The sequence below is a fragment of the Vanessa cardui genome, chromosome 6 (genome assembly GCF_905220365.1).
Source record: "Vanessa cardui chromosome 6, ilVanCard2.1, whole genome shotgun sequence".
Lineage (NCBI taxonomy): Eukaryota > Metazoa > Arthropoda > Insecta > Lepidoptera > Nymphalidae > Vanessa > Vanessa cardui.
The window spans coordinates 2,291,798-2,316,878 of NC_061128.1; the positions used below are offsets into that span (position 1 = coordinate 2,291,798).

Below are 25,081 nucleotides of genomic sequence, written 5' to 3' on the forward strand. Positions count from 1 at the left end.
TAAAATAGTGTATTTATTTTTTGATTTTAAGTGAAGCTGATGTTGACTAACTAATTTTTTTTAATATGGATAGATTAAGCGTTCCGTTTATATGAGTCAGAAACTACTTCGAGGACAATTTCAAAGGAAACTTGCGAATAAAGCAAAAATAGACTTTCGAAAATGCGGATTTAATACGTCACGCGTCGTAAACTACAAGGATCCCTCGAAAGAACTGTAATCGAACTCAGCAAAAAAACTTTGAAAAAGACCAACTATATTTCGTACATCATATGACATCACATCACATACACAAAATTTGATTAAAGATAGTAAGAAATTCTGCCCCATATCGCACCCTAACTGCGAGCCGTATAGGAGTTCCATCACTACATAGTAAAAAACAAAGTCGCTTTCTCTGTCCCTATATCTTTAAATCTACGCAACGGATTTTGATGCGGTTTTTTTTAAAAGATAGTGTGATTCAAGGGGAAGGTTTGTGTATATAATACATGAACAATATAGTAAAGAAACACTGATAATTTTAGAAGTTTGCGATGTGATGTCGTAAATAAACAAATTCTGTAGTATATTTAGTATCAGTATTGTACCCGTGCAAAGCCGGGGTGGGTAGCTAGTTGATTATAATATTCGACTATGATAATTACATAAACATAACCACATTACGGAAGGTGACTCAAATATCCAAATAACCTATAAATAAAAGATTCGACTGAGTATCGCTAACGTGCTCCTCAGAATTGTTCCGTTCCCTTCCGTTCCGTTACTTTGTCATGAATCCTGTGCTCAGAACCTTACCAAACTTTCACCAAATTACCCTTGAAGTATATATTTTATAATAAAAAAAGAATTATCAAAATTGGTTAACGTGATTTTCAGTTATTCACCTATTTGTCGCGCATATACATAATGCAAATTTAAGACTTATGTCGTTTTCATATGGATACCATCATCGGAAAAAAATAAAAAAAAAATGGGACCCCACGGGAAGCACTACCTTTCAAACAAAAAAAAATTATCAAAATCGGTCCACCCAGTGAAAAGTTATGAGGTAACAAATATAAAAAAAAAAAAAAAAAAAAAAAAAAAAAAATACAGACGAATTGATAACCTCCTCCATTTGGAAGTCGGTTGAAAAGCGTTCTAACCGCTAGACCATCTCGGATGTACGTGACAATACAGTCGGACAGTAAATTAACACAAGTTTTTAATAAGGTTATTGTAATTCTCCTTATAATTATGTCTAATGATGTCACAAAATCTATTTACTCATTTGTCAAAACGAACGCTTAAGACGCAACCATTTGTTAAATAAATACAGAGTGCCTTTGTATTGTCTTCATAAGCTGTGACTTAGTTGAGACAAGTACAAGTTATGCATATGGATGTACGTATTTATTAATAGATATACGATATATCTTTTAATATTCCTGATTAATTTATGCAGCTCAGGTAAGAAAAGCTTAAGTTTACTTTGTTAGCGCCAGTCTTAAGACAGACACGATTTGCATTTTAGTAAAACTCTAAAGAAAACTTACGAAACATCGTTGAAAATATTATCGCGGGCAACAACTAACGGGAATTTGCTTTACAATATTCCTCATTATGTTTGCCATTTATATTTCATATTTTTTTATATTTTGTTAAATTTTTAATTTGATCTTAACAACTTCAAATTCATATAAAGAGTTGCGAGCGAGTCGGACAACATCCCGTGGGATGTCTTGCTGATTGAATTTTAAATTTGAATTTTTTAAATTATATTTTTGATTATAACGTTGATAATATTATAAAGAAAAATATATTCTAGATTTTCTTGTAGGTTATATTTAATAATTTGAAAGTTAAATATTTAAGAAAAGTTAATATAAAAAGTCAATATACTTATGTATATAGATACAACAAGTGAGGAAATAAAATCAGTTGTTGGTGCATATTTCATGTAATGTTGAAGCATTTGAATAAAGATTCATGTGTCATTCTTGACAAACCAATAGAGACCCCAATGATATGTTATGTAATCCTGACTGATTTCTGTGACGGCGAACATACTCAAGGGAATCTCGCGATCTGTTCAAGTGACATTATAATGCAGTTTAAACACAAACACATGTGCATTATTTATTTCCTCTTTCTCTTAAAGCGTTGAGAATAACATTTTAACGAGACAGGAATGATTTCAGGTAGAGTAGTTTATACCACTTATTTAATAAGTTTTACTTCAGTCTCAATCTAGATTGGTTTAGAGCTAATGATGCAATTCTTATAACTAATAAAATACACGTTATGCCATAGTTATCAATTATAACATTTTGACCGGAATACCATTTCGCTGCACAGACGATAATCTAAAATTACTGGTTGACAGTTCACGATCTTCAATTTCGGACGACAAACAATTTTAATTATATCATCCCAAGCGTTGAGATGCTGACCTTATCTCGGGCTTACATCGAAGAAGGTATATGAGATTCCGATGTAATATTGACATAGTTACTTAGTACTAAGGTAGTCAGTATTAACTATCATAACCCGAAGGCTTATGTGCTCATTTAATATCTGAATATTTCTCTCAGAATTTTCAATATGTTTTCATTAAGGAAGATAGTGCCGCTGCTTTATTTAATGTTATAAAAAAGGGATCATTAAATTCGTTAGTAGTTAGTAAGTTCTTCTCAGATCCGGGCTTTCTTTTCCGATACTATAGATTTTTTTTCTATGAATAAGGAAGTTCAATTCTTAAATATTTCGCTGAGAAAATTAAATTTGAACGTGAAATACATTTTAACAAATGTTTTACGGTAGATTTATCACGTTCAAACAATTCTAGAAGCTACCAGATTAAATTTGTATTCTGAGATCGAGCAAGAAAGCCAACTATTATTGCATTTTCGTAGTATGTAATTATATTTCTTTCTTGTAAGCGTAGTTGATTATGGCTGTTAATTTGATACAATTTATAAACGGATCGTTGCATAGTGAGGCATTAATTGAAATAGGTCACAGGTCTAATGCAATTCCAAATAACTGTTAGATAGGCTTGTATAACGTATTGTTTTGTATGTGATCGAAAATTCTCAATGTTTTTCGTCGATTCTTCTCGGGTTTAAAATGTTTCTTCCAAAGCAGTAGCCAATTTATAAATAAGTAAGTTAATTGCTGCTCAAATAATTAAAGGTCTACTTAATTAAAGGGTACTTTAATAATAAATGCTTCTAAAGTGTGAAAACGTATTTTTACAGAATTTTTATTGTATTCAAGAACAATCTTTATTAATTATTCTCATTAACTTTAACAAATAAACATTTAGTTATAAATACTTAGAATTTTTTTTAGAAATCAACCATTTACTGAAGACCTATATAAGTTACATTAATATATTTATTAATTGTTAATTTAAGATAATAATTTATCTATATAGATAATAAATTAACATTTAATATACGCTGTATTCTTACAGATAATAAAAATGTAACTGCTACAGACTATTTACCATTTAAATTTAATTAAAGATATATTAATATGGTAATAAGTTAGTACCCATTCAAAGGCTTGCACAACGTCCAAACTCCAGGTACCTATTGTAGACCCAGCTTCAGATAAACAGGAACATCAAATAATTAACAATATTTAATATGGTTTACAATATTTATTCTTACAGTTTTCTTTACAATCATCCATTATCTTCCGTATTTAAACACAGATTCACAATTCCCCTGTCAAAATCAATAATATTCTATTTCTACTTTCATTTATAAAAATGTCAAACCAAAAAGTATGCATTATATTTATATAATTCTGTGACTGAATATAACTCAACAGCTCGATGCTAAACAACTTTTAATGATTATTTATAAATATTATATTTAAAATACTTTATAGGCGTACACTATGTAGCAACAGAATTAATTGGCATCCTTGCCTAGGCAAGCCATGGCAACAACTACATAAAGAGTTATAGATAAAACACGTGTCCATAAACAAACGTAATGCAAGTCAGTCGTGATATTACACATCATGATGTCATTTGCAATGCAAATAACAGTGAAAGGTGAGATCTCGGGCCTCACTACTCTTAGTCATTCATTGTCATATATTAGTTATATAGATCGCTTCTATTTACCTTAAAATAAGGTACATTTTCCCATAAAATACAGACGTAGTCTCGTTTTATATTTATTGAGCGTAAGAGCATTTTATGTATGATTTTGTTACAGTTAGATTTTAAAATGAATTTTCATTTACAAAAATAAATAATAATAATAACGGTATAAATTGCGTCGAATGTCGTGCGGTAACTTGCAGCGTTTCCCTCATTGAAAAGCAATTCGGATTTAACGGAAAGAAAATATTATATTTAATTTACCATCAAAATAAAATCCTAAGCTTTTACGTTTATAAACATGTTGAAAGCACATGTTTTTAAACGTAGAAATTGAACGTCAATAATTCATAGCATAACATGAAAGATATTGCTATATTTATTTTAGTAACATAATTGTCAAAAATCAAGGTCCAATAATAGCTTTATGCTATTTAGATTACTTTATATAAATATTCTGTTCAAATAATGAAACATTTATTTATACACGATTACTTATATGACACACACACATACATATACAGAAATAAGGCTAGCACACATATGTATACTATACCTTATATTTGTTTATAAATCCCTTTTTTAAAAACATATATAATGTTGAAAGCAGCCAATAAAGTTCACATCTAGCAATTCTCTTTGGTAGTTTATAAGCTGTAAAAACGTTTTATCTATGGCCCTCAACAGGGCTATCACTATTTGGCAACTAAACCGTTGTTGGCTCGTAAAATCCAATTAAAAATTGCGGCAAAAAATTGCATTTTAATCGAAATTGATTTCTATGTATAAATTATTCAGACTACCGCTGAAGTCTGAAATCTGAATATTATTAATCTATTCATTATATTCCGGTTTTACGTTGTTGTTGTGTTGTTTTGTAAATTTTCAGCCTACGTAACACATAATAGGATTATTATAAATACCCACATCGACTTATTAAATAGCATAAACAATAAACAATATTTATTTAAAATATATCTTAATGTTTTATAGAACCACACATTATAAATATACTAGCGACCCGTCCCAGCTTCGCGCCTGTGCAATGCTGATAATAAATATAGTACAGAATTTGTTTATTCACGACATCGCATTATAAATTTCTAAAATTATAAGCGATTCTTATCCATACTGTACATGTATTATATACAAAAACCTTCCTCCTGAATCAATATCTTTAAAAAACAACACGTAAATAATGATTATAAAATTTTAAATCATTTTTAAAATTTACTATATGCTCCCGATATTTAAAAAAAGAAGAAAATATAGAAAAATAATCCTTATATGGTAAAATGTTAAGCGGCAAAAAAATCAATGAGAGTATGACAATAGATATAAGGCATATGGCATTTATATGCCATACCCTATAACGCGGAAGGTTATAACTTTCTAGGTCAATAGCGACCTCTCCACATGTTTTATTCCTGCCTCTTCGCTAGGTTTATGTGCTTGCCTATTCACTTTAGGTTAATGAAGTTAAATGTTTCTTAAGTCTTACGAATAAACGTGTGTTTGTTAGGTAATTATGTTAAGGAATTACTGCAGGCTCTCTTAAGTCATATCAATGACACGTTTTACATAATGCACTTTTACAAACGTAGGTATGTGTTAATTAAGATTACAGGTTACAAAAAAGAAGTATATAATACTTATACATACTCTGACGGACTCATAAACTGCATCAATCTTTAAGACGTCTATGAAATTAATATTTTAACCAAGTATTAAAACTTTTTATACAAAGTTAAATGTAACCTATAATTTGATTTGTTTGAATTTGCAAAAAAAATACAGCAATACAAAGTTATAATTGCTGAATAGGTAGTACCTACCCTTAATAATTTGCGCAAAGTCGTTATGTTGGTGATTAAAAAAAGTAATTAAGAATAATTATAATATATACTTATTACACGTACGATGTTTATAATCTAGTTGAACTATAATGCAGGTCAAATAGGGTAGACAAAAATCTTAATTATTTACTAACATAATTTTATATACGTATATGTGAATTTATTTTTAATTGTTCGGCATTAAATTGCCATATGTCAACATTATATTTGTAACGTCAATTTCACATTTGGGTAGTCTCACAAAAAATGTAAAGTTTACAAAGTAGTACTTTATAGTCTTTTAGACTCGAAAGTAGTAAAAACTTTTTTAAGCTGTAACTTACATATAAAAAAAAATACTGTTTGTATTTAAGTTAAGTCTAGTGTAATATGTTCATCGTCAGAAAATACATACAGTAAAACCTCGTTTAGTCGAACCTCGACAAGTTGAAAACCTCCAAATCTTGAAAAAATGTTTTATTCCCTTCCCTCCAAACACCAAATCCTCTATTACTTGAAATCTCCAACCTCGGTTAGTAGAAATAATCAGTGAGTCCAAGAAGTAAGTTTTGGTACATATTTTCTCTCCATAGCTTGAATAATTAAATTTTACATCTTTATCTCGAATAAAGATATGTTACCGACGTGCCAATCATCAATGCCATATTTTTTTATTTAACTCTCTGTGTTCAATCAAAATCCGCCTAAGTCGAAAAATCTATAACTCCAATTTTTTCGCGTCTTCCATTGATGTTCGACTTAAAGAGGTTTTACTGTATATACCACAATATATGATCTTAAATATTCTAGCATTTATTCATAACCTTTATATGTTTTTATTTTATTTAATGAAGTTGTATTGCGGGTTATTTATTCAGTGTTAGATTATTATGCTGAAAGTGAATTTATAACTTTGAAACAAAGCCACACGCGCAACGGTAAGCCAACAGATTAACGTACTCAGATATTCATAAAAGTAGAAATTTCCAGTTATCCCTAAATAATTTTGCAACATACATGCTGCGGTTTACCTACGGTTTACCTGTTCACGTGCTTTGTGCAGGTAAGCCTGTCAAATACGGTTGCATGTGCAGTCATCATCAAAATCTCATATTGAGTATATATCGATGTGTAATACGTTTTAAACAACGTTTGATCGTTGTATAGATTTAAGATAAAGTAACCTGACCATATGAGATATTATTATATACATATATATATTTGTACATGTTTTATAAAGGTGCAAAACATTCGAAGTCAAGAAATCTTGAAGCGTTAAAATATTACAACAAACAGGAACATATGTCATACACATTTAACCTCCTTGTGTAAGAAATCTTAAAAATATTAATAGTTACGAAAATAGTGGCAATAACCCAAAATTAAATAGAAAACATCTAAGGAATTTATAGCAACGGAGTTAAGTAATCATTTCATAGTAATCTAAAGGCCGTTTAGATTAGAAACAAGTACTAGATAGGCTTAAGTAGGTTCAGTTAGGTCATACACCCACAAATAGCCGGTCGAACGGCCTTAGTCGTCTGGCCAAATAAGGCTTACGGAAAAGTATTGTGTTACAAGATTCCATAAGTGGACTTAGTTCGAATTACCTTCAAACACGATTGCTATAATATTTATATCATAACAAGCCGTTTTTTTCCTTAAGAATATAAATATGAGATTTATTTTATTAGTTCTTTTAGTTAATAATGTTATAAATAACTTCGAGACATGTCTGTAGTTCCTTTTTCAAGAAGGTATAATCTTTTTAAGTCACATGTATTACAATTTAAGTTTTTTTTTATCGATTCTTTGTCTTTTAATTTTAAGGGCAAGGTACTTTTATTTAATTCCATAAAATAAAAATTGTTATGCAGAATCCTGAGACTGTGAGTTAAATTGTTTATTCACGCAGATTTCGTTTTTTTTTCCGTAAACCTACCATGTTTATTTTATATAAATCCCATCCTCGTGTCGTGCTGAAGCAACAAACAGACTGAGAGTTCAGCATTTATAATTAATATTTTATTCTTGGAATAAACTCCTATCTCAATAGTTATTATAAATAAAAAAAATACAAACATCGCCCGACATTAAAAGTAGCTGATCAAATAATATTTTATTTGATCTGAAAACTAACTAACAATTCAAGCAATTTAGCGCTGTCGATATGTTTCGAACACTCTACACACTAGCTCAGTAGTTTTAAAAGACATTTCTGTCTGATTTTTGAATCCACTAACTGAAGAGCTATAGAGGTAATATCGTCAACATATTGGTCACTCGGCTCTGCTGCAATGCAGTCTCATTTCGCTGCATGCCTTTCGTTCCTTTGGACTTGGAAACGTGTTTGGGTATCCTGTGTATAATATAATTACAACAAATAGAATTATACAATTTATTTTTAAGTTTACTTTACATATTCGACTACAAATTTAACAACAAAATAAAAACAAAAATATATCCTTAAATACTAATGTGATAATAATTTCTTGTTAATTAATGTAAAATAATATCCTTTGAACCTTGACATTAATGATTTAAAAATGTCGACCTCATTTAAATAATAATTATTGATCGTAACCTTTGTTTGTTGTTTTATTGAAACAAAATATATATTTATTATACCTTAAATAACACAATTTTAAAACAATAAAGCGATTTGGACAACTTTACGACGTTATGGCGTTTATATGTGAAGTTTTCTGTTTCCGTTTTAACAGGAAAGTGTAAACTCAATTGGTGACTGAGAAATATTTGACTCAATATTATTTACGTAAATAATTAATTATATTTCATTTAGTTGACCAAAGTCATAAAAAGGTCATGTGCTTATATTGTAGGTAAAAGTATTATTGTGAGTTGTCTGACAAAATTATGCATTAACGTTCAACAGAGAACAAGTTACTTTGTTAGAAAAATTCAAGTTAAATAAACTCACTTTAGCTAACAAATCAAATGCACCCAAATACTCGTATATTACAAGTAGTTATTGAAGAGTTCTACTATCCATCTGAGATGCATTATAAGATCAGGTCAATGGTACTCAATTTGAATTACCTTACATACATAAAAGTTTCAAGTCAATACCATACCGACAAAGACAAATAAATCGACCTCTTTATATAATGACTTTGATATAATACAATATTGAAGTAAAAAGTTGTTTTCTTCTAATCTATTTGGTGAGCTTGGGCTTTGAGTGAGTGAGCCAGTGTATGCATAGACACAAGAAATATAACATGTTAGTTCCTGATGGCGGTGGCGCATTGGTCATGTAAGGAATAGCCAATATTTTTTTTATATTTAAGCGAATCAAATATCTATCTATGTTCATGGTATGGTCACTTATCGGCAGTTTACCTATTTGACCCTCAATCCAGTTATTTACTAGCAAAACACTTCACTAATTTTAAAAACTTCAACGGCACATAACTACGCACTCAAATACAAGATATTAGTATAGCATCCGTATACTATTAGTAGATTATTTACGGCGATGACATCTACGTATTAGTAAAAAGTATGTGTGGGATTTCCATAAGCAAGTTTACTTTTAAACGATTAACTTATCGAAATGAATAATATATGACTTAAAAACATACCGCATTTTTACATTAACAGTCCTTAAATGTCTTATATCGAAGCAATAGTTTTCAATCATATTGAGTAGAAGATTTGGACAATAACACACATTAACGAGTACTAAACTTTCCCACTGCAGGGCTACAGGGACAAGGACTACTGCTGGATTAGAAGCATAACGTAATATGCTCCATCGCGGGCTAGTGGATTCACATGGAGCAGATATTCATTAAAATTAGACACATGCAGGATTCCTCAGGATGTTTTCCTTCACCGGCGAGATGAATTATAATCACAAATTAAGCACATGAAAATTAAATGGTGCTGTGTTTGAACCCGCAATCACCGGTTTAAACGTATTCCTTCTAACCTCTGGACCATCTCACCTCTCTCTATAAAGATTTAGAGCTTTCTACTAATCCAACAAAGTGCTCCAGTACGAATAAATCGAGTCGTCTAGCAGCACAGCGAGCCACATTCCGTAATAGACATTCTCGGTAATAGCTCGCAGTTAGGCATTGTAGTCTCGTACCTCGGAAAGCACGTAGGCCGTTTGCCCTACGTTTGACCTTCCATTGACCGAGTCAGATTATTTTTTATGGGTTTATGAAGGTGTACCTACATTTTTCTATACTTTTGTGCATAGGATATACTTAGATTTCAAGTATGAATCGCCAATATGGCCGAAATGCGGAAAAATGTTTTTCGACGCAAGAAAATGTCGAAAATTTAACAATGCATGTACGATTCATTTGAACTCCCGATTTGATAAGTTTTACGTGTTCCATTCATTATATATCTGCGTTTTGTTAAAGGATTAGTGTCTAGCGATTCCTGGCATTTGACGTTATTACGTTTACCGATAATTAAATCAACCAATTAGTGGCTGCTAATCATGCAGTCAAGTGCATATGGTTTACCGAATTATTGGTGTTGTGCTATCATACCTTATTATCACTAGAACTGATTGAAGTTAGCCAACTTAACCAACGTAAGATATGCAGTCTTATGTATTCACATCTTCGACTCACAATTTTAAATCGTTCCTAGCTATCTATTAGCTATAACCTATCCTAACCATTGCATCATATGTAATCAACGTTGCTCTTATATAACTTTAAATATAAACAAGATCGTTTTGGATAGAATTGGATCTTTTCTACAATCTTTCGGAAGAACTGAATCTACATAATACTGAAAAAGCATATAATTATTTGTTAAATATATTATTCTATTTTTCGGTAAACTTTTTTAGCCCATTTTATGTATTCTATTCTCTGTGCTTAAGGGTTGACTGAAAGAGGCTTCTTATTAAGTCTTATTAAGATAAGTCTTCCTTTGGACACTCAATATTTAGTTTCAATTTGTTAAGTCTATAGCTTGATCGTTTGCGAAAAAAAATATTTAAATAAATAAAATTTTATACAACAACATAACATATTTTTAACATTGCTAATACTATTTTGAAATACGTAGGTAGCTTGAAGCCATATGTTTCACAAGTCAAAGAATCTCATTTTATACGACGAATCGTTTTCATTTTCTTGATGCGATTTTCAAATAAAAATAGTATTTGCGAAGTTTGGAATAGTTCGAAATAAATGTATGACATTTATTTTCTGTATTTGTTATGTAATTTTATAGGAATGTTATTCCTTTTTACGACTTGAATTTAATAATTATTGATGTTATTTTTAATTTGATATGTGCAAAAAAGTTTTTTATTGTTGCATTTACTTATCTTATTTGACAAAAACATCTGTTTAAGCGTTACTTTAACTACCACGATCGATACATTCTAGTAATATTTATTGTATATTATTCATCATCTATCTAGATATATGTATGTTTTATTTATTTGAGCCTAAATTTAGACCAAAGATTTAAAACCGAACAACAATCAAAGTTTGTCATGTGCTTTGTGTATAATTTATCTCGTAATTGATGGTGGACGAAATCAATGTAAGGAAACCTGGATGTGTCGGATAAAATTCTATTCTTTGCTAAGTATTGTTATCAGGTTATGATTTTTATTTCGTTTTAAGTGTTTATAAATTTTGTGTGTACAAAAAAAAACAATGACCTTATCTGGGCGCAGCGAAATATAGTAAATTCTGTAACACATGTATTTATGAATCTGCAGCGCAGGTGCATTGGTCACTCACAGTCACCAACACATAAATTTTATTATATTATTATTAATTTTCAAAATATTAAACCGATAATCCAATATACAAAGGATTCTAAGAATTGAGGATAGGATTCTATTTTACAATAAACGGGACGCTGAATAAAAGTGCGAGTAGGATAAGTGTGATATATATTTTTTATTTACATCTTGAAGGTTTTGGATCGTCTTAATGATCAACCTTATATAAGTTATACATTCTAATAGGCCACGTGATCTCCGTCGAGTATAGACATTAATAATCTCGATAGACTGGACTTTCAATAAAGTCCTAAACGCTTTATAATTATGTAATAACGCGTTTAGTGTAAAATTATCTGCAGTAGTCGTGCATCATATTATATAAAGTGACGTCACATGATCTATCGACGCTATTCAGTGGCCGCATATCGGATGACCGTGCAATATATTCGGAAGGCATAATTGGTGACCTTGACTTCAATCAAGCTTAAACAATAAAAAGACAGGTTATGTTATATTTATTGTTTAGCTTGTAATTGTATATGTAATTAGGTCCACCACTGAATATTCATATGCTTAATTTATATCTAAAATGCATCTCGTGCTCGGCGGTGAAGGAAAACATCGTGAGAAAACCTTTAGTGACTAATTTCGTCGAAATTCTACCACATGTGCATTCCACCAGCCCGCATTGGAACAGCGTGGTGAAATATGTTCCAAACCCTCTCCTTATTACAGCAGCGGGAAATTTACAGGCTGTTACTTTACTCTACTTACTTTAGACAATTGGGTCAGTTAAAAGGTCATCTGGATGCACCATTTCCCATAGACATTAGCAACGTATAGCAACCTTTCCTTAGATCAATGAGTCACCAACAATGAAAGCTAAGCTCATAACATTTCTCTTGCTCCTGTAGTTACACTGGCTCTGTCATCCTTCAAACAGAAACACAACTTGTATTGCTATTTGGCAAAAGAATATCTGAAGAGTGATGTGAACCAGAAGTGCTTCCACTAATCCATTAGGTAAAACTATCATTAAAACTTTAAGGTAAAGATTAAGTTACATTGTCAATTCTGGCTATTACAAATTACGAATAAGATAAAATACTTTTATTATATAAATTACCGACAGTAGAGCTCTCTACCATTCACTCATTAAATTATTACTTATCAGTTATTTACCACCACACACGGCAACACTGTTATAGTGATACAAATACAAAAATTATGTCTGTCAATGTTACAGACCCAGATGAGAATAACTCAGGCAGGATTACACAACATTCAGATTTAATATTAAAAAAAAAAACAATTGGCATATAAAAAAGTTATAGTATAAAATTAAAGTATTAAATAATATAACAATAGTATACTATTTTTATTGATGAAAAGATGTTAAAATGAAAATGTAATTAAGAATTTATTCTGGGTTATATAATCACGTCAAACCAAAATCATAATATACCTTATTCAAGTAGGCTTTTACAAGCATTTTTGATTGGTCATTTAATAAACTACATTAAGTGAAGCTACCGGAATGCTCAGATTCTACCGAGAAGAATTGGCAACAAAACTCAGTTGTTACTTTTTTAATTTCATTGAACATTTAAAAATACAAAGTCCTACTAGTTAAATACAATTATATACGTATGTAATATTATTATCCTGTCTGGAAATCAACATGTATTTATTAATTATTTAAGCTCCATGCTTTTATCATCTGTATTATACAGATGATAAAAGCTTGTATTGGATAATATGACTTCGTAACCAATGTATTTTTTTTTTCAAATTATTGGATTTTATGAACAAGTAAGGTTAAAATTGTTATCCCAATATAGGGTGCGAGTGAGTTAACATGTAAATACAAAAGTACGGCTAGAGATTACAATAGCCCAGGCGGAATTAAATAGAACCCGTCAGGGATCGTCAGTGATATAATAATATATTACTAAAAAATTATTGCCTACTAAGTAATAAAGTACAAAAATATATGAAGCACCCCACAGCTGTAGGTTGCTTAACGGATTTTTACGTCATCACCGAGCTAGACAACTATATGATTAATTATCAGTAACGCATTTAAAAACTATTGTTTTTGTTTGTATTCAATCGATTTTTGATTTTTGTGATCAATTCGAATTAGAGTTCTATCCACTAACCAAACTTGCTCTGTCAATATGTATGTAATACGTTATAAAATGCAACGGGGTCGATTTTATTAATAAATTATTATATAAGGATAACGTCGCTCACCTCTTGCATATTATTAAAAGAAAAAATAAATAATTAATAAGGAAATTACGTTTATATAGATTTGAAATCAAAAGGCTTAAATTTAGGTCATATAATCGGTATCATTATAAACATTATTCTATCAAACTCTTATAAATTATTTTTATTTTTACGAAATTAATCGTATCGTCTGTAGAAAGACCGCCATTTTTGTCACAAGACACGACTGTAATTTATATATTTAAAAAGAAAAATAACATTGTTTAGAATTCAAATATGAATTTCCAGCGTGAACCATAAATGTTCGATAAAAATAAAATAATGCTATAATTATTTTAAATCATTATGTCTGCCGGAATATATCCACAGTTAGACAAATACGTTACATTATATAAACCAAGGTCCACAAATATCAACAAGTAATATTTTAGTAGGCCATGTAAACATCTAGAAACTTCCAAATTCCAGCTACATAATCTAGTCTTAATATATCTGGAACTTTGATGTTCCGCCGCCTGAATCCTTTCCGGTCGTGTCTAGTTGCCATCCCATCGGATTATAAAGAGAGCGTATAGTACGACACAAATTAGATGTAGCATCGGAAAATGCAATGGAATGAAAATAAAACTGATTACTGCCGATTTACACAACCAATAGAAATAGCTCCCTATCGCGCCATTCGACGCTATTCGTCGCTATAGATTCGCGCGTAAGCAAGTGCATGTAAATCGACGCGTCAAATTGACGAATATATTCGGTCATATGATACTACAAGTTATTACGTTTGTGCAAAGATCATATTAGCATGAGAAATAAATATTGAGAATATGGGATGGGATACTCAACTCGGATGTGATCGGTTTTACGAATTTTGCCGATGCGACATCTAAGTTGTGTCGAACTATACCTGTGTTCAACATTTGCACACATATTTACGCACTGCATCTGTGAAGATAGATTAGTATCCGCCAATAATCGTGACCGAAGTCGGTCATGAGGACATTATAATTTTAGTTTTAACGATATCAACCTAAATGCGATACGATAATTTTCCACAACGTTTCAAAATAATTTTGTATTATTAATTTATGTTACCGTTCAAGTATTGACCTAAAAATTCTATGTAAAGTGTACATACGTACGTATATTTGAGAAAATATTATGAATCACATTCTTTAGACAGTTATCCGTATAACCAAAAAAATGCTTTCCATATAATCTGAAACCATATTAGATTACGACTCTTTAATGAGTAATATTGTTTGTAAAAGTGTAATGAATGAAAACATATGTTTTTACCTGCAGAGGAAAACGAGTAGCACCGTAAAGACGTTACTCATTATTTAAACAAACGAACTGTTTTTGATATGGAAATGATATCACTGTTTAATCGATTTTTAAATAATATCGATTTATTATTAACTAGCGACCCGCCCGACTTCGCACGGGTGCAATAATGACACTAAATATATTACAGAATTTGATTATTTACGACATCATATTAGAAAAGTATCAGACTAAAATTATCAGTGTTTCTTTACTATATAGTCCATGTATTATAAACAAAAACCTTCCTTTCGAATCACTGTATCTATTAAAAAAACCGCATCCATATCACGCCGTTGTGTCATTTTTAAGATCTAAACATACCTACATGGTGACAGACAGCGGTAAGCGACTTTGTTTCATACTATGTAATGATTCTCTTGTTCAATTTCAAGGTTGCTTCAATAGCTAGTTTAATACTGTATCCGCTCCCCAGCCATGATAGTCTTAGATTCGTTTTTGAGTCTCTGGTCTACAAATAATTGTCATCTGCGCTTGTGTTACAAGCGTAACAGTGGAGTCAGACTATATGTGAGATAAGAAAGTACATCTAAATGCTAATACGTGTCAGAGACTGGACTATGATGGAAGCGTTTACAGGTACGGGAGGACCGAATTTAACCAGTGAAATATAGTTAATGATTACTATGTAATTTTCTTTAAATATTTGTGAGACAAAAGTATATTTAGTAACCAAGTTAGACAAGGACGGATGCCAACTCTGTGGAGTACTCAATGAATAAAATAAAAAAAACACAAGCTCGTAAATGTATGACATTAAAAATAAATTATAGGTAATTACTTGAACACACACATTGCTCGAATATTATTTAAAAATATATAATATTATACCTGACCTTGGTAATAAGCAATATAAAAACATTATACAAATTTTATTAACTAAGATTATAAGTGATAAGCTTAAAAGGAAGGAATCTTAGTAATTCATGAATTAATCTGGGGTATTGCACCAAAGAGACGAGATGGCCCAGTGGTTAGAACGCGTGCATCTTAACCGATGATTTGAGGTTCAAACCCAGGCAAGCGCCACTGTATATATGTATGTGCTTAATTTGTGTTTATAATTCATCTCGTGCACGGCGGTGAAGGAAAACATCGTCAGAAAACCTGCAATTTCATCGAAATTCTGCCACATGTGCATTCCACCAACCTTCCCTGATTCCCAGGATACACTTCCTTCTCACTAAATGAAATGACTCCCACAGATTGCAGGAAAAGAAGTAGAATACTATATTACACTATACATATATTCATTGATTTTTATATATAACACTTATAGTACACTAATATATGTAATATGCGTGCCTATATATTTATATATAGTATAATTCCAACAAATTATCCATTAATAACAAGCACTTACTTGTATTTTTCATGAGAAATAGCTTTCAGCAACAGTTTAATCTCATGATCGACTTTACTGACTATAATGAAAATAACGTTTGCACGTTATTCATTCTGTTATAAAATATACTAGACTCACTATATTTGTATGTCACTATGTAAAAAATTTACAGATACAAAAGTAGCCAGCATATAGAACAGAACTTCTCATATCTCATCTCAAATAAATGATCTTTTTGACATATATGTTATAAATACCGGTATCCAATTTAGTACTAAACATTTTCTTAATACAAGCACTATTAATCTTTAGTGACATTTGAAGATTAATTTGTTAATTAAAAGTAATTTCTTTTGAATAATGTCTCAGGTAAAAACAAATAAATATATAACAAATAATATATAAATTGCGGTATCCACACTGAGAAATGAATACTTGAATCGTAAACAAAAAATCCGTTATTGCAGTCTCTGAGGACACAACTCAATTATCGTCAAACTTTGGGTTAAGAATTTTTCATTTCATTCATTATGTATATTTTCAAAGAAGGAGAACTCAGTATGTAAATATAAATGCGGCCCGTTTTTTTAATAATGAGATAAACAAGTAAATAATATATAATTTAATGTCCAAACCTAATTTTGGTTCATATATTTAACGGTGTTGTGGTATGGTTCATGCACAACATTTGTTACAAAGTATTGCTACTGCTCAATAGATGTCGCTACAATACAACATTATTACTTCAACATTAGTACATTTTCCATTACATAGATGGCAGCACTAAGCACAGTATAAACAATTGAATATTTTAATCAGTTGTTAAATTAATTACTTGAACATTTGGCTTAAATTACATACTTAGTAATCATTGTGTTCTCACAAATCACAATAAAGTAAGTCACCTTGAAACAGATTGAAATTACTAACAAGGGGATTTAACAAGCAATTTATCCCAAGGGTGTTGCAATTTGTCGAGTCATTTACGATGGACACATTTAGCTACGTTGTTTGCATGATCGTAAAGAGTTCACACCCTCATTCGTGTATCCAACCACCATGCCCACCACTTACGCATGACCTCTTCTTTTTCCTATGAAAGGAATTGCTAATAAACGAAACTCAACGATTGGGGCTCAATGTATACTGGTCAAGAAAGACCTCGTACGCCCACAAGCAGGTGACCATTATCACGTCACCCTTACAATTCTATCGTAGGTAACCGTAAAAGCGAACTAGTTCCCCGTTGTCATTGTATCGTGTAACTGTCCCGTATAATCTGAACATTTTCAGGACACATTTATCGTATTATATTATATTACAATAAAATATATATTTATGGAAACAAATTTGAAAGTGTCTAAAAATGTTTCTCGATTGAAATGAACTGGATAGGATCACAAATTTTAAAATTTGTAAAGCTGTTCTTCAGTCAAAGAGTAATTAAAAGACGAACTATGTATAACTTAAAACGTAGACGAGAGTCCGTTGCTTCAGTTTATAGAAAAACGACAAAGTTCCTTTCTTCTAACGCAAACTTTTTAAAAAAAACAACAAATTCAAAAAAGGAAAATCTTCTTTCGAGAATCGTAGAGGAATATCAAAATAATAATGACAAATGTGTTGGAAACTGTTATGAAGAAGATGACGACGACAGCAATGATTTAGGTGAAAGAGATCTTGACTACTACCTAGGCGTCAGAGAGAAAGTCACTTATTGGAGAGATCCAGCAGGAAAGGAACAGATAAGAAAAGATTATCTTCTCTACCACTGTGGCGTTACTGAAGAAGACTATGAAAAAAACTATAAAATAGCCAATCTCCCTAAACCTTCTTATCTAACCCATCCGAGGCTAAAACAAGTGCCCTTTAAAATACACAAGAAACACAAGAAAGTAAACAGTTTCAAAGAAGGTGTAGCCGAATCATGGGTCGAGAAAAAGGGAATTTTTAAATTATTTGGAAATAGACGAGACAGTGACACAACATCTGATAGTTACAGCGAATGTGACTCAAACGACGAATCAAAGGACGTGAATGATATTGATTACGATGATAAAGACGACGATGAGGAAATGATTTTGAATATGACTGATAACTTTAACGGCCTCAGTACTATGGAAGCGTTGAATAAATTATTGGTAGATTGCTTAAGTGTAGTTTGTTTTTATTATCTGACTTATATCTAATGATAAATTTCTTTGTTCTCAGGGTGTTCGGATAAAAGAAGTATCGGAGGGAAGACCCTGCGACAACTGTCCGGAACTCTGTCCTGGATTCATATCACACCCTTGGAGGTAAGTGATTTTGTTTACCTATTTATACTAATCTTTGTTATAAAAACTAAATGTTACAAAAAAAATTAAATAATCATACATATATTTACGTATTTCTTATCTAAGGAATAGCTAAATATAAACATGAAAATTGTTCTTAATGGTCCTATTCATTAGGTTAACAAGCATAACAAGTAGATACACAATGAACTCAAATAGACCCAGTAATGGGCAGAGCCGCGTTATCGTACAATTGCTCCGACATCATCCGGGTCACTGATAGCATATCTGAATTCTTTCATTAATTTCTCAAACTCGACAGTAAATAAACGTGCAATATTTATAATAAACGATCGTCAATCAGAAGAAAAATATTGCAGCCTTGATCGTGAGGTCGCAATCACAAGCTTCGAATTCGCTATTCGCTTATTCGTCATTACTCATTGTCAATCGAGTGTTGACTGCGAGCAGACGTGTCACAGATAAACATGTGTCTGTCATTGAAACAATTGGAGTGGACGGAAATATACCGTCGTGTTATTAAACAAGATAAAGAAGATGTGCAAGAGAGGAAAATACAGAAGTTTCCGTCACGGGAAAGGAACTTTGCGGTACGACGCAAGAACAGCAACAACAATTTCAGACCTCATGTGAATTGCCAAACGTGTGCCAAAGTCGCCTTGGAAGAGAAAACATGAATATTTTTGTGTTCATATTAAGACGGTGAAGTGATATTGATATAAAGACTGCGTCCATTGCTCAAAATTATGTTCTATTGTGATTATAAATTCCTTCGATGTCGATATGGCAGCGCGAATATCAAATGAAGAGATCGTGTTACATTTATATTTAAAAAAAAGTGTGTGTAATTGTAGATCAATTATTATTCATACTGGATAATTACAATATTATTACCCATTTACGAGTACTTACGTTGTCGTCTTATGTTTAAATTGTTATTTTTGTTCGTGACGTCTGGTAATTTGTACGAGATATGCGACAAAAAAAATTGTATTTTTACACGGAAAAACATTACAAGCGAACAGTAACTTTATTACCCTAATATTAAGAGTTAAACTAGTCTGTTGACTCCAAACAATGTGATCTAAAGATGAAAGTAAGACAATATGAATATTCAAAGGAATAGACTATACATTAATATAAGTTTTTAGCGATAAGGCATTTTTCAAACATTTTATTTGTAATACGAAAAGTTGTGTTCAATGTTGCATAAAATTATAAAGACAAAACGGCTTTACGCCTATCTCGAATATATCTAAATGTTTTCTTAGGAATAAATAAATTTAACAATAAATGGATTTGTCATTTTGGGTTTAAATATGAAACGGATAAATATTAACTATTGATTCACAGAGTATGTAATACATTATACCTAAATTTATGATTAATTCTGACACGGCGCCGGCAAACTCATACAGCTTGGTAGCCTTGAATAAAGTATGTCTTTACTAGAAAACAATGTTTTATCAATAAACTTATAAAAAATATGAAAGTCAAAACAGTCAGTTGAAGCAAAAAAAAAGACAAATTACTGAAACAGTAATAAAAGTTGTTTTGAGAATATCATATAGAATTATAGGGAAGATTAGTTTTTAAGCTATTATGTGTGTTATTATAATACAAAAGAAGATTAAAATGATTACTTTTTTGTAAGCATTAAAAAATTTTTACTTATTGTTCTGTACACATGTTCTAAAATTATAAAATTATTGCATATATTAAAGGCGAGTAGCCAAAGCAAAGTTATCGTCGTAACACGAAGATTACTTCAATTTAATCGAAGTTTGTTTACAAAACTGACGTAGATTTTAAATTTAGGTGTCGACATGAAAGCGTTTATGAAGGTGCTAATACAATAAAAACTGCAAAAACTAAATGGTTCCGCATAATGTATTAAAAACATATTTCAAGCGAACAGAACTCCAGACAATTTTTGTTTGTGTTAATTGAATTATAATGACTTTTTTATAATTGATAACACTACTCACGTCTTCAGATTAGTTGTGTAATGAGTATTATGAATTAGTTTTTCACGATAAATCGTTTATTTATTTGATTGGGAATGACTAGTGAACCTAGCAGGCCATTATCACAAGAGACCATAGACAACAGTCAAGTGACAAGAATACGTAAATCAGAACCAAAGAATGCAAGTTAAAATTACAGGTAGCATTCTTGAATATAATAATCAGAATGTGCTTAATTTGGGCTCAGTGTTAACTAAAATTCTGATAGATATGATCCACTATCATCGGTCCACAAAAGTGGTGGAAAAATCTCCCCGCCGCGCCGTTTATTCTATTCAAAAGAAATAAAATTTAGCCCAGTGGTGCGATATAACAGGATGCTACTTCACTTTTTTGTTACAAAAACTATAAACCATTCTTCATAATTCTTCATTCAATCTACAAGCTGGAACACATCAATACTCTGTACTGATATGTAACTCATGTAAACTCAATACTCTGTATGCATGTGTAGCGGAAGAATAAAATCATGAGCGGGCCTGACGTCCAGACAGACCTGAACAAAGCCCTTGCATCGGATGAATCAGAAACATACTAACTTGCGAAACTGTAATATCATAAATTATAATTTTTCGCCCCTTTAATTGGTATGCCTCTCCTAACATATGTCAGCTTTTCATTTAACTTTTTTACTAGAAAATTTGTATTGTCATAAATTATAATTATATTGCTACATATGTATCTATTATAAAACAATACCTAAAATAGCCTGTAAATTTCCAATTGCTGGGCAAAATGCTCGTCTCGCTATACCGCCACCACCGCGTTGCTGGTGTAGGTTTCCTCACAATGTTTTCACACAGCTACACACAAAGCACATGATTTTAGTGCTGTACACCCCGGTTTGATTTCAAAATCATCTGTTAAGATTTATCTTGTTATCAACGGGTTACTCCGCTCACTTTCCTTAAACAATATTATTTCTGAGAGCACGTAGGTTATATTATAGAGTCGAGACGTGTTGTCTTTTACAAAACGTGAAATCCTACTATGTTTTCATTCAATTAGAATATATTCGCAGGTAGCCCCTAAATAATAATTGTTAATACAAAAAGTAAATAATCTATTTTAGCGTTAGACCTTCAAGGCAACGATTGAAAATATTTTAAACGATACAAAATCATACTCTTAGAAAGAAATACTTACAATAGCTACCAATTTTATTGACACACTTTTAGGTATATATCTTAATATGTTTCGATTGACCTAATTTTAGTAATAGGTATTCGAATAAAGAATCGATTGATCGAGCTGCGACTTTGGTGCCATCTGTCTCTAACTAAAACGTAATTTAAAACGTAAACGTTTGTGTTTGCATGTATTACATAACTGTTCCAGTGTTTCTCAAATAATACAAGTATGTATTTGATTTGTTTTTGGTATCTTTATCGGTATTTCCCTTGATTGTACTTGACACGTTCGATTTATATTTTATCAGATTTTTATGATAAAATCTCTCTGAACTCATTTCGTCCAAGATAATGAAATATATTTAATAGGTTTTAGAACCACATTTTTTTAATTATTATCAACTTTCTTTTTTCGTTTTATATTATATGTTATTACTGAACTGAACTACAGATCGTTTTCTTATCAGCTAGACTTCGAGCAAGTCGTCGTCATGGAAGACGTCGCCCACACTGACTTTATATACATTTTTTCTAATACATTATAATTACGACAATTATTATGGAAAGTTGTATATTTTTTAATATTATATAAGATATACATATTGATAAGTGTTTTATGTAAATGTGTATTTGGTCTTACATTTTAGTTTTACAAAAATTGAACGCTTAGGACAGTAAGCTTTTTAATCCTATTAAAAAACTTTACTGCAATCCAGCGGACCCTGCTCCACGCTCGATCAGAGAAAGTACTGTTTAGGTGATTCTGAGATCGCGTTTAAAACCACTTTCAATTATGTTCTTGAAAGTCATACTAATTCTATTTTCCAGATTTTTTTGCCATTAAATGTATCTGAGCAGGGACTTAAAAAGGCACCAATAAAAAGAATACGATTGCTCTTTTTACTCCCTCACTCTTATTGTTTGATGGTAAGTGAGAGAAAAACTTTGGCTTATGTTTCGATTAGGGCCACAGGACTGTTAACTTAAACCCTTCTAACTACAGGATAAAACTGAGGGTTTTGCATCGGAAAAACACAATAAGCATTATTGATTACACATATTGGAATACATGGGCACTGCAACCTTAAATCCTAGCTGATAAACCAAGTGGCCATTTATATTGCAATAAATATTAATCACAATTAGAAAAACGCTTAATCTGTACAAAGTGCCGTTATTAACGTCACTTGTACACAATGTTATCAAATATACACTTTGTATCGCATAATGGACTCTGTACCACGAGTACATAACTAATGGACGCCATTTAACTCACAACAAGTATAATTATTAATAAATAGATTGTAATTGCAGACACAGGGGACGAAATAATTTAAACAGTTGTCAGCAAATGGATAGTGTGCACTATAGCTGACCCTCCTTACATTTCCGACATAAGACTCTAGATTCAAAAAACCTAAATTATTAAGACCGAAAAAATGTTTATTTATTTTCGAGTTTTTTCATACAATTTTAAATTAACGTATGTATATCATTCTACGAGCATATAATCTTGTACTCAATAATATTCCTAATTTAAAATATATTATTAAAATAACTATGAAGTAATATTTTGTATTGTAATCTAAATTAACTTCAATAGAAGTTATTAATAACTTTATAGATCGCTGATTGTGTACTAGTCAATATATAAGCAATAAAAATAAAATGTTATAAAAACGATAAAAAACCTCTTTCAATATAAGCTTTGGGTCAAGAATCGTGATGGTTAAGAATAATAAAAAAATGTTATTGTTAGTATCATTATTCCCGTGTTTACGTTTCGGTTATTTGTTTTTGTTTATTCAATTGTTATTGTAACTATAAACAACTAATATTTATTCTAAACCTCGACTACTCCAACTGTATCATATACTATTGGAAATGTTGAAGTTGTTTGTTGTTTTGCATCATGGTTAAAATAAAAAAAGAAACTGCTGGTTTTATTTAAAAATTTATTTTTTTTGAAAAAATAATACCAAGTACTTACTTGTACAAGTGTTTAAATAGATGTTTATTTATGATTTATTATGACATAAATTTTAAATAGGTAAATATTTTTTTCTGACTTATAGTAAAAGTAAAATAATCTCGAGGAAAAGATACGGAACGTATTTTACACAGACACATATCATCAATGAAAAGGAAGAAAATCTTAAGCGCAAAATAAAGCTTTTGAAAAATATGGTTTAATGTGTTTACTTTAAATCGCAATTTACAAAACTACCAATTTGACATTCCTTTCTCTTCGCTGACAATACAACAAGGAAGGTCCACGTGTTCTAAACACCAAGCCATCTCTTTAAATATATTAAGTCAATAATCGCTCTACACATAATAAATAGTCGGATCTAGATAAAAGTAACAATACAAACAAGCAAAGCGTTGAGAAATGCGAGGTAGTGACAAGATAAATAATAATTAACAACATCTACATTTCATATCATTATCTGAACGTGTAATAAAATAATAAATTTATTGATACTATTATTACTACTATTTATTGAAGACTGATATGCTGAGAAGATTATGTGGGTACCCAACGTCAGGGGCACCGATTGTCGGCGTAATGACGCGATCGATAAATATTATATATCTGTTTGTGAAATTGGAACATCATCATTACATAGTACAAAACAAAGTCACTTACCGCCATCTGTCCCTATGTATGATTCGATGTTTAAAATTACGCAATGGATTATGTTAAATAGAGTGATTCAAGAAGAATGAAACACTGATCATTTTAAATGTTTCTAATGCGATGTCTTAAATAAACAATTTCTGTTGAATATTTTTTATCAGTATTGCATCCATGCGAAGCCGGGACGCGTCGGTAGTTTCATTATAATAATAAACGATGCTCTCATGTGACGGAGAATATGAATTAATTTATTTCTGGGTGCTCCGAGCAACACAAGCGAGATTTTAAACAAATATCAGAGTAGTCTTCAATCCTGTGACTCGAAAGGATAGCTTTTTGTACCGACTTTTTTATGTTACTCGGTTTCTCTTTTCGATGAGCAAAA

General features: G+C 30.9%; 1 protein-coding gene across 1 annotated transcript in view; it reads left to right on the forward strand.

Annotated features, from left to right (window-relative positions):
* Positions 1 to 25,081, forward strand: part of LOC124530259 (four and a half LIM domains protein 2) — a 149,456-nt gene that overhangs the window by 44,051 nt on the left and 80,324 nt on the right. Inside the window, exon 2 of the mRNA XM_047104322.1 lies at positions 18,813 to 18,898. Coding sequence (XP_046960278.1) covers positions 18,813 to 18,898 — 86 coding nt within the window. The remainder of the gene's footprint in view (positions 1 to 18,812; positions 18,899 to 25,081) is intronic.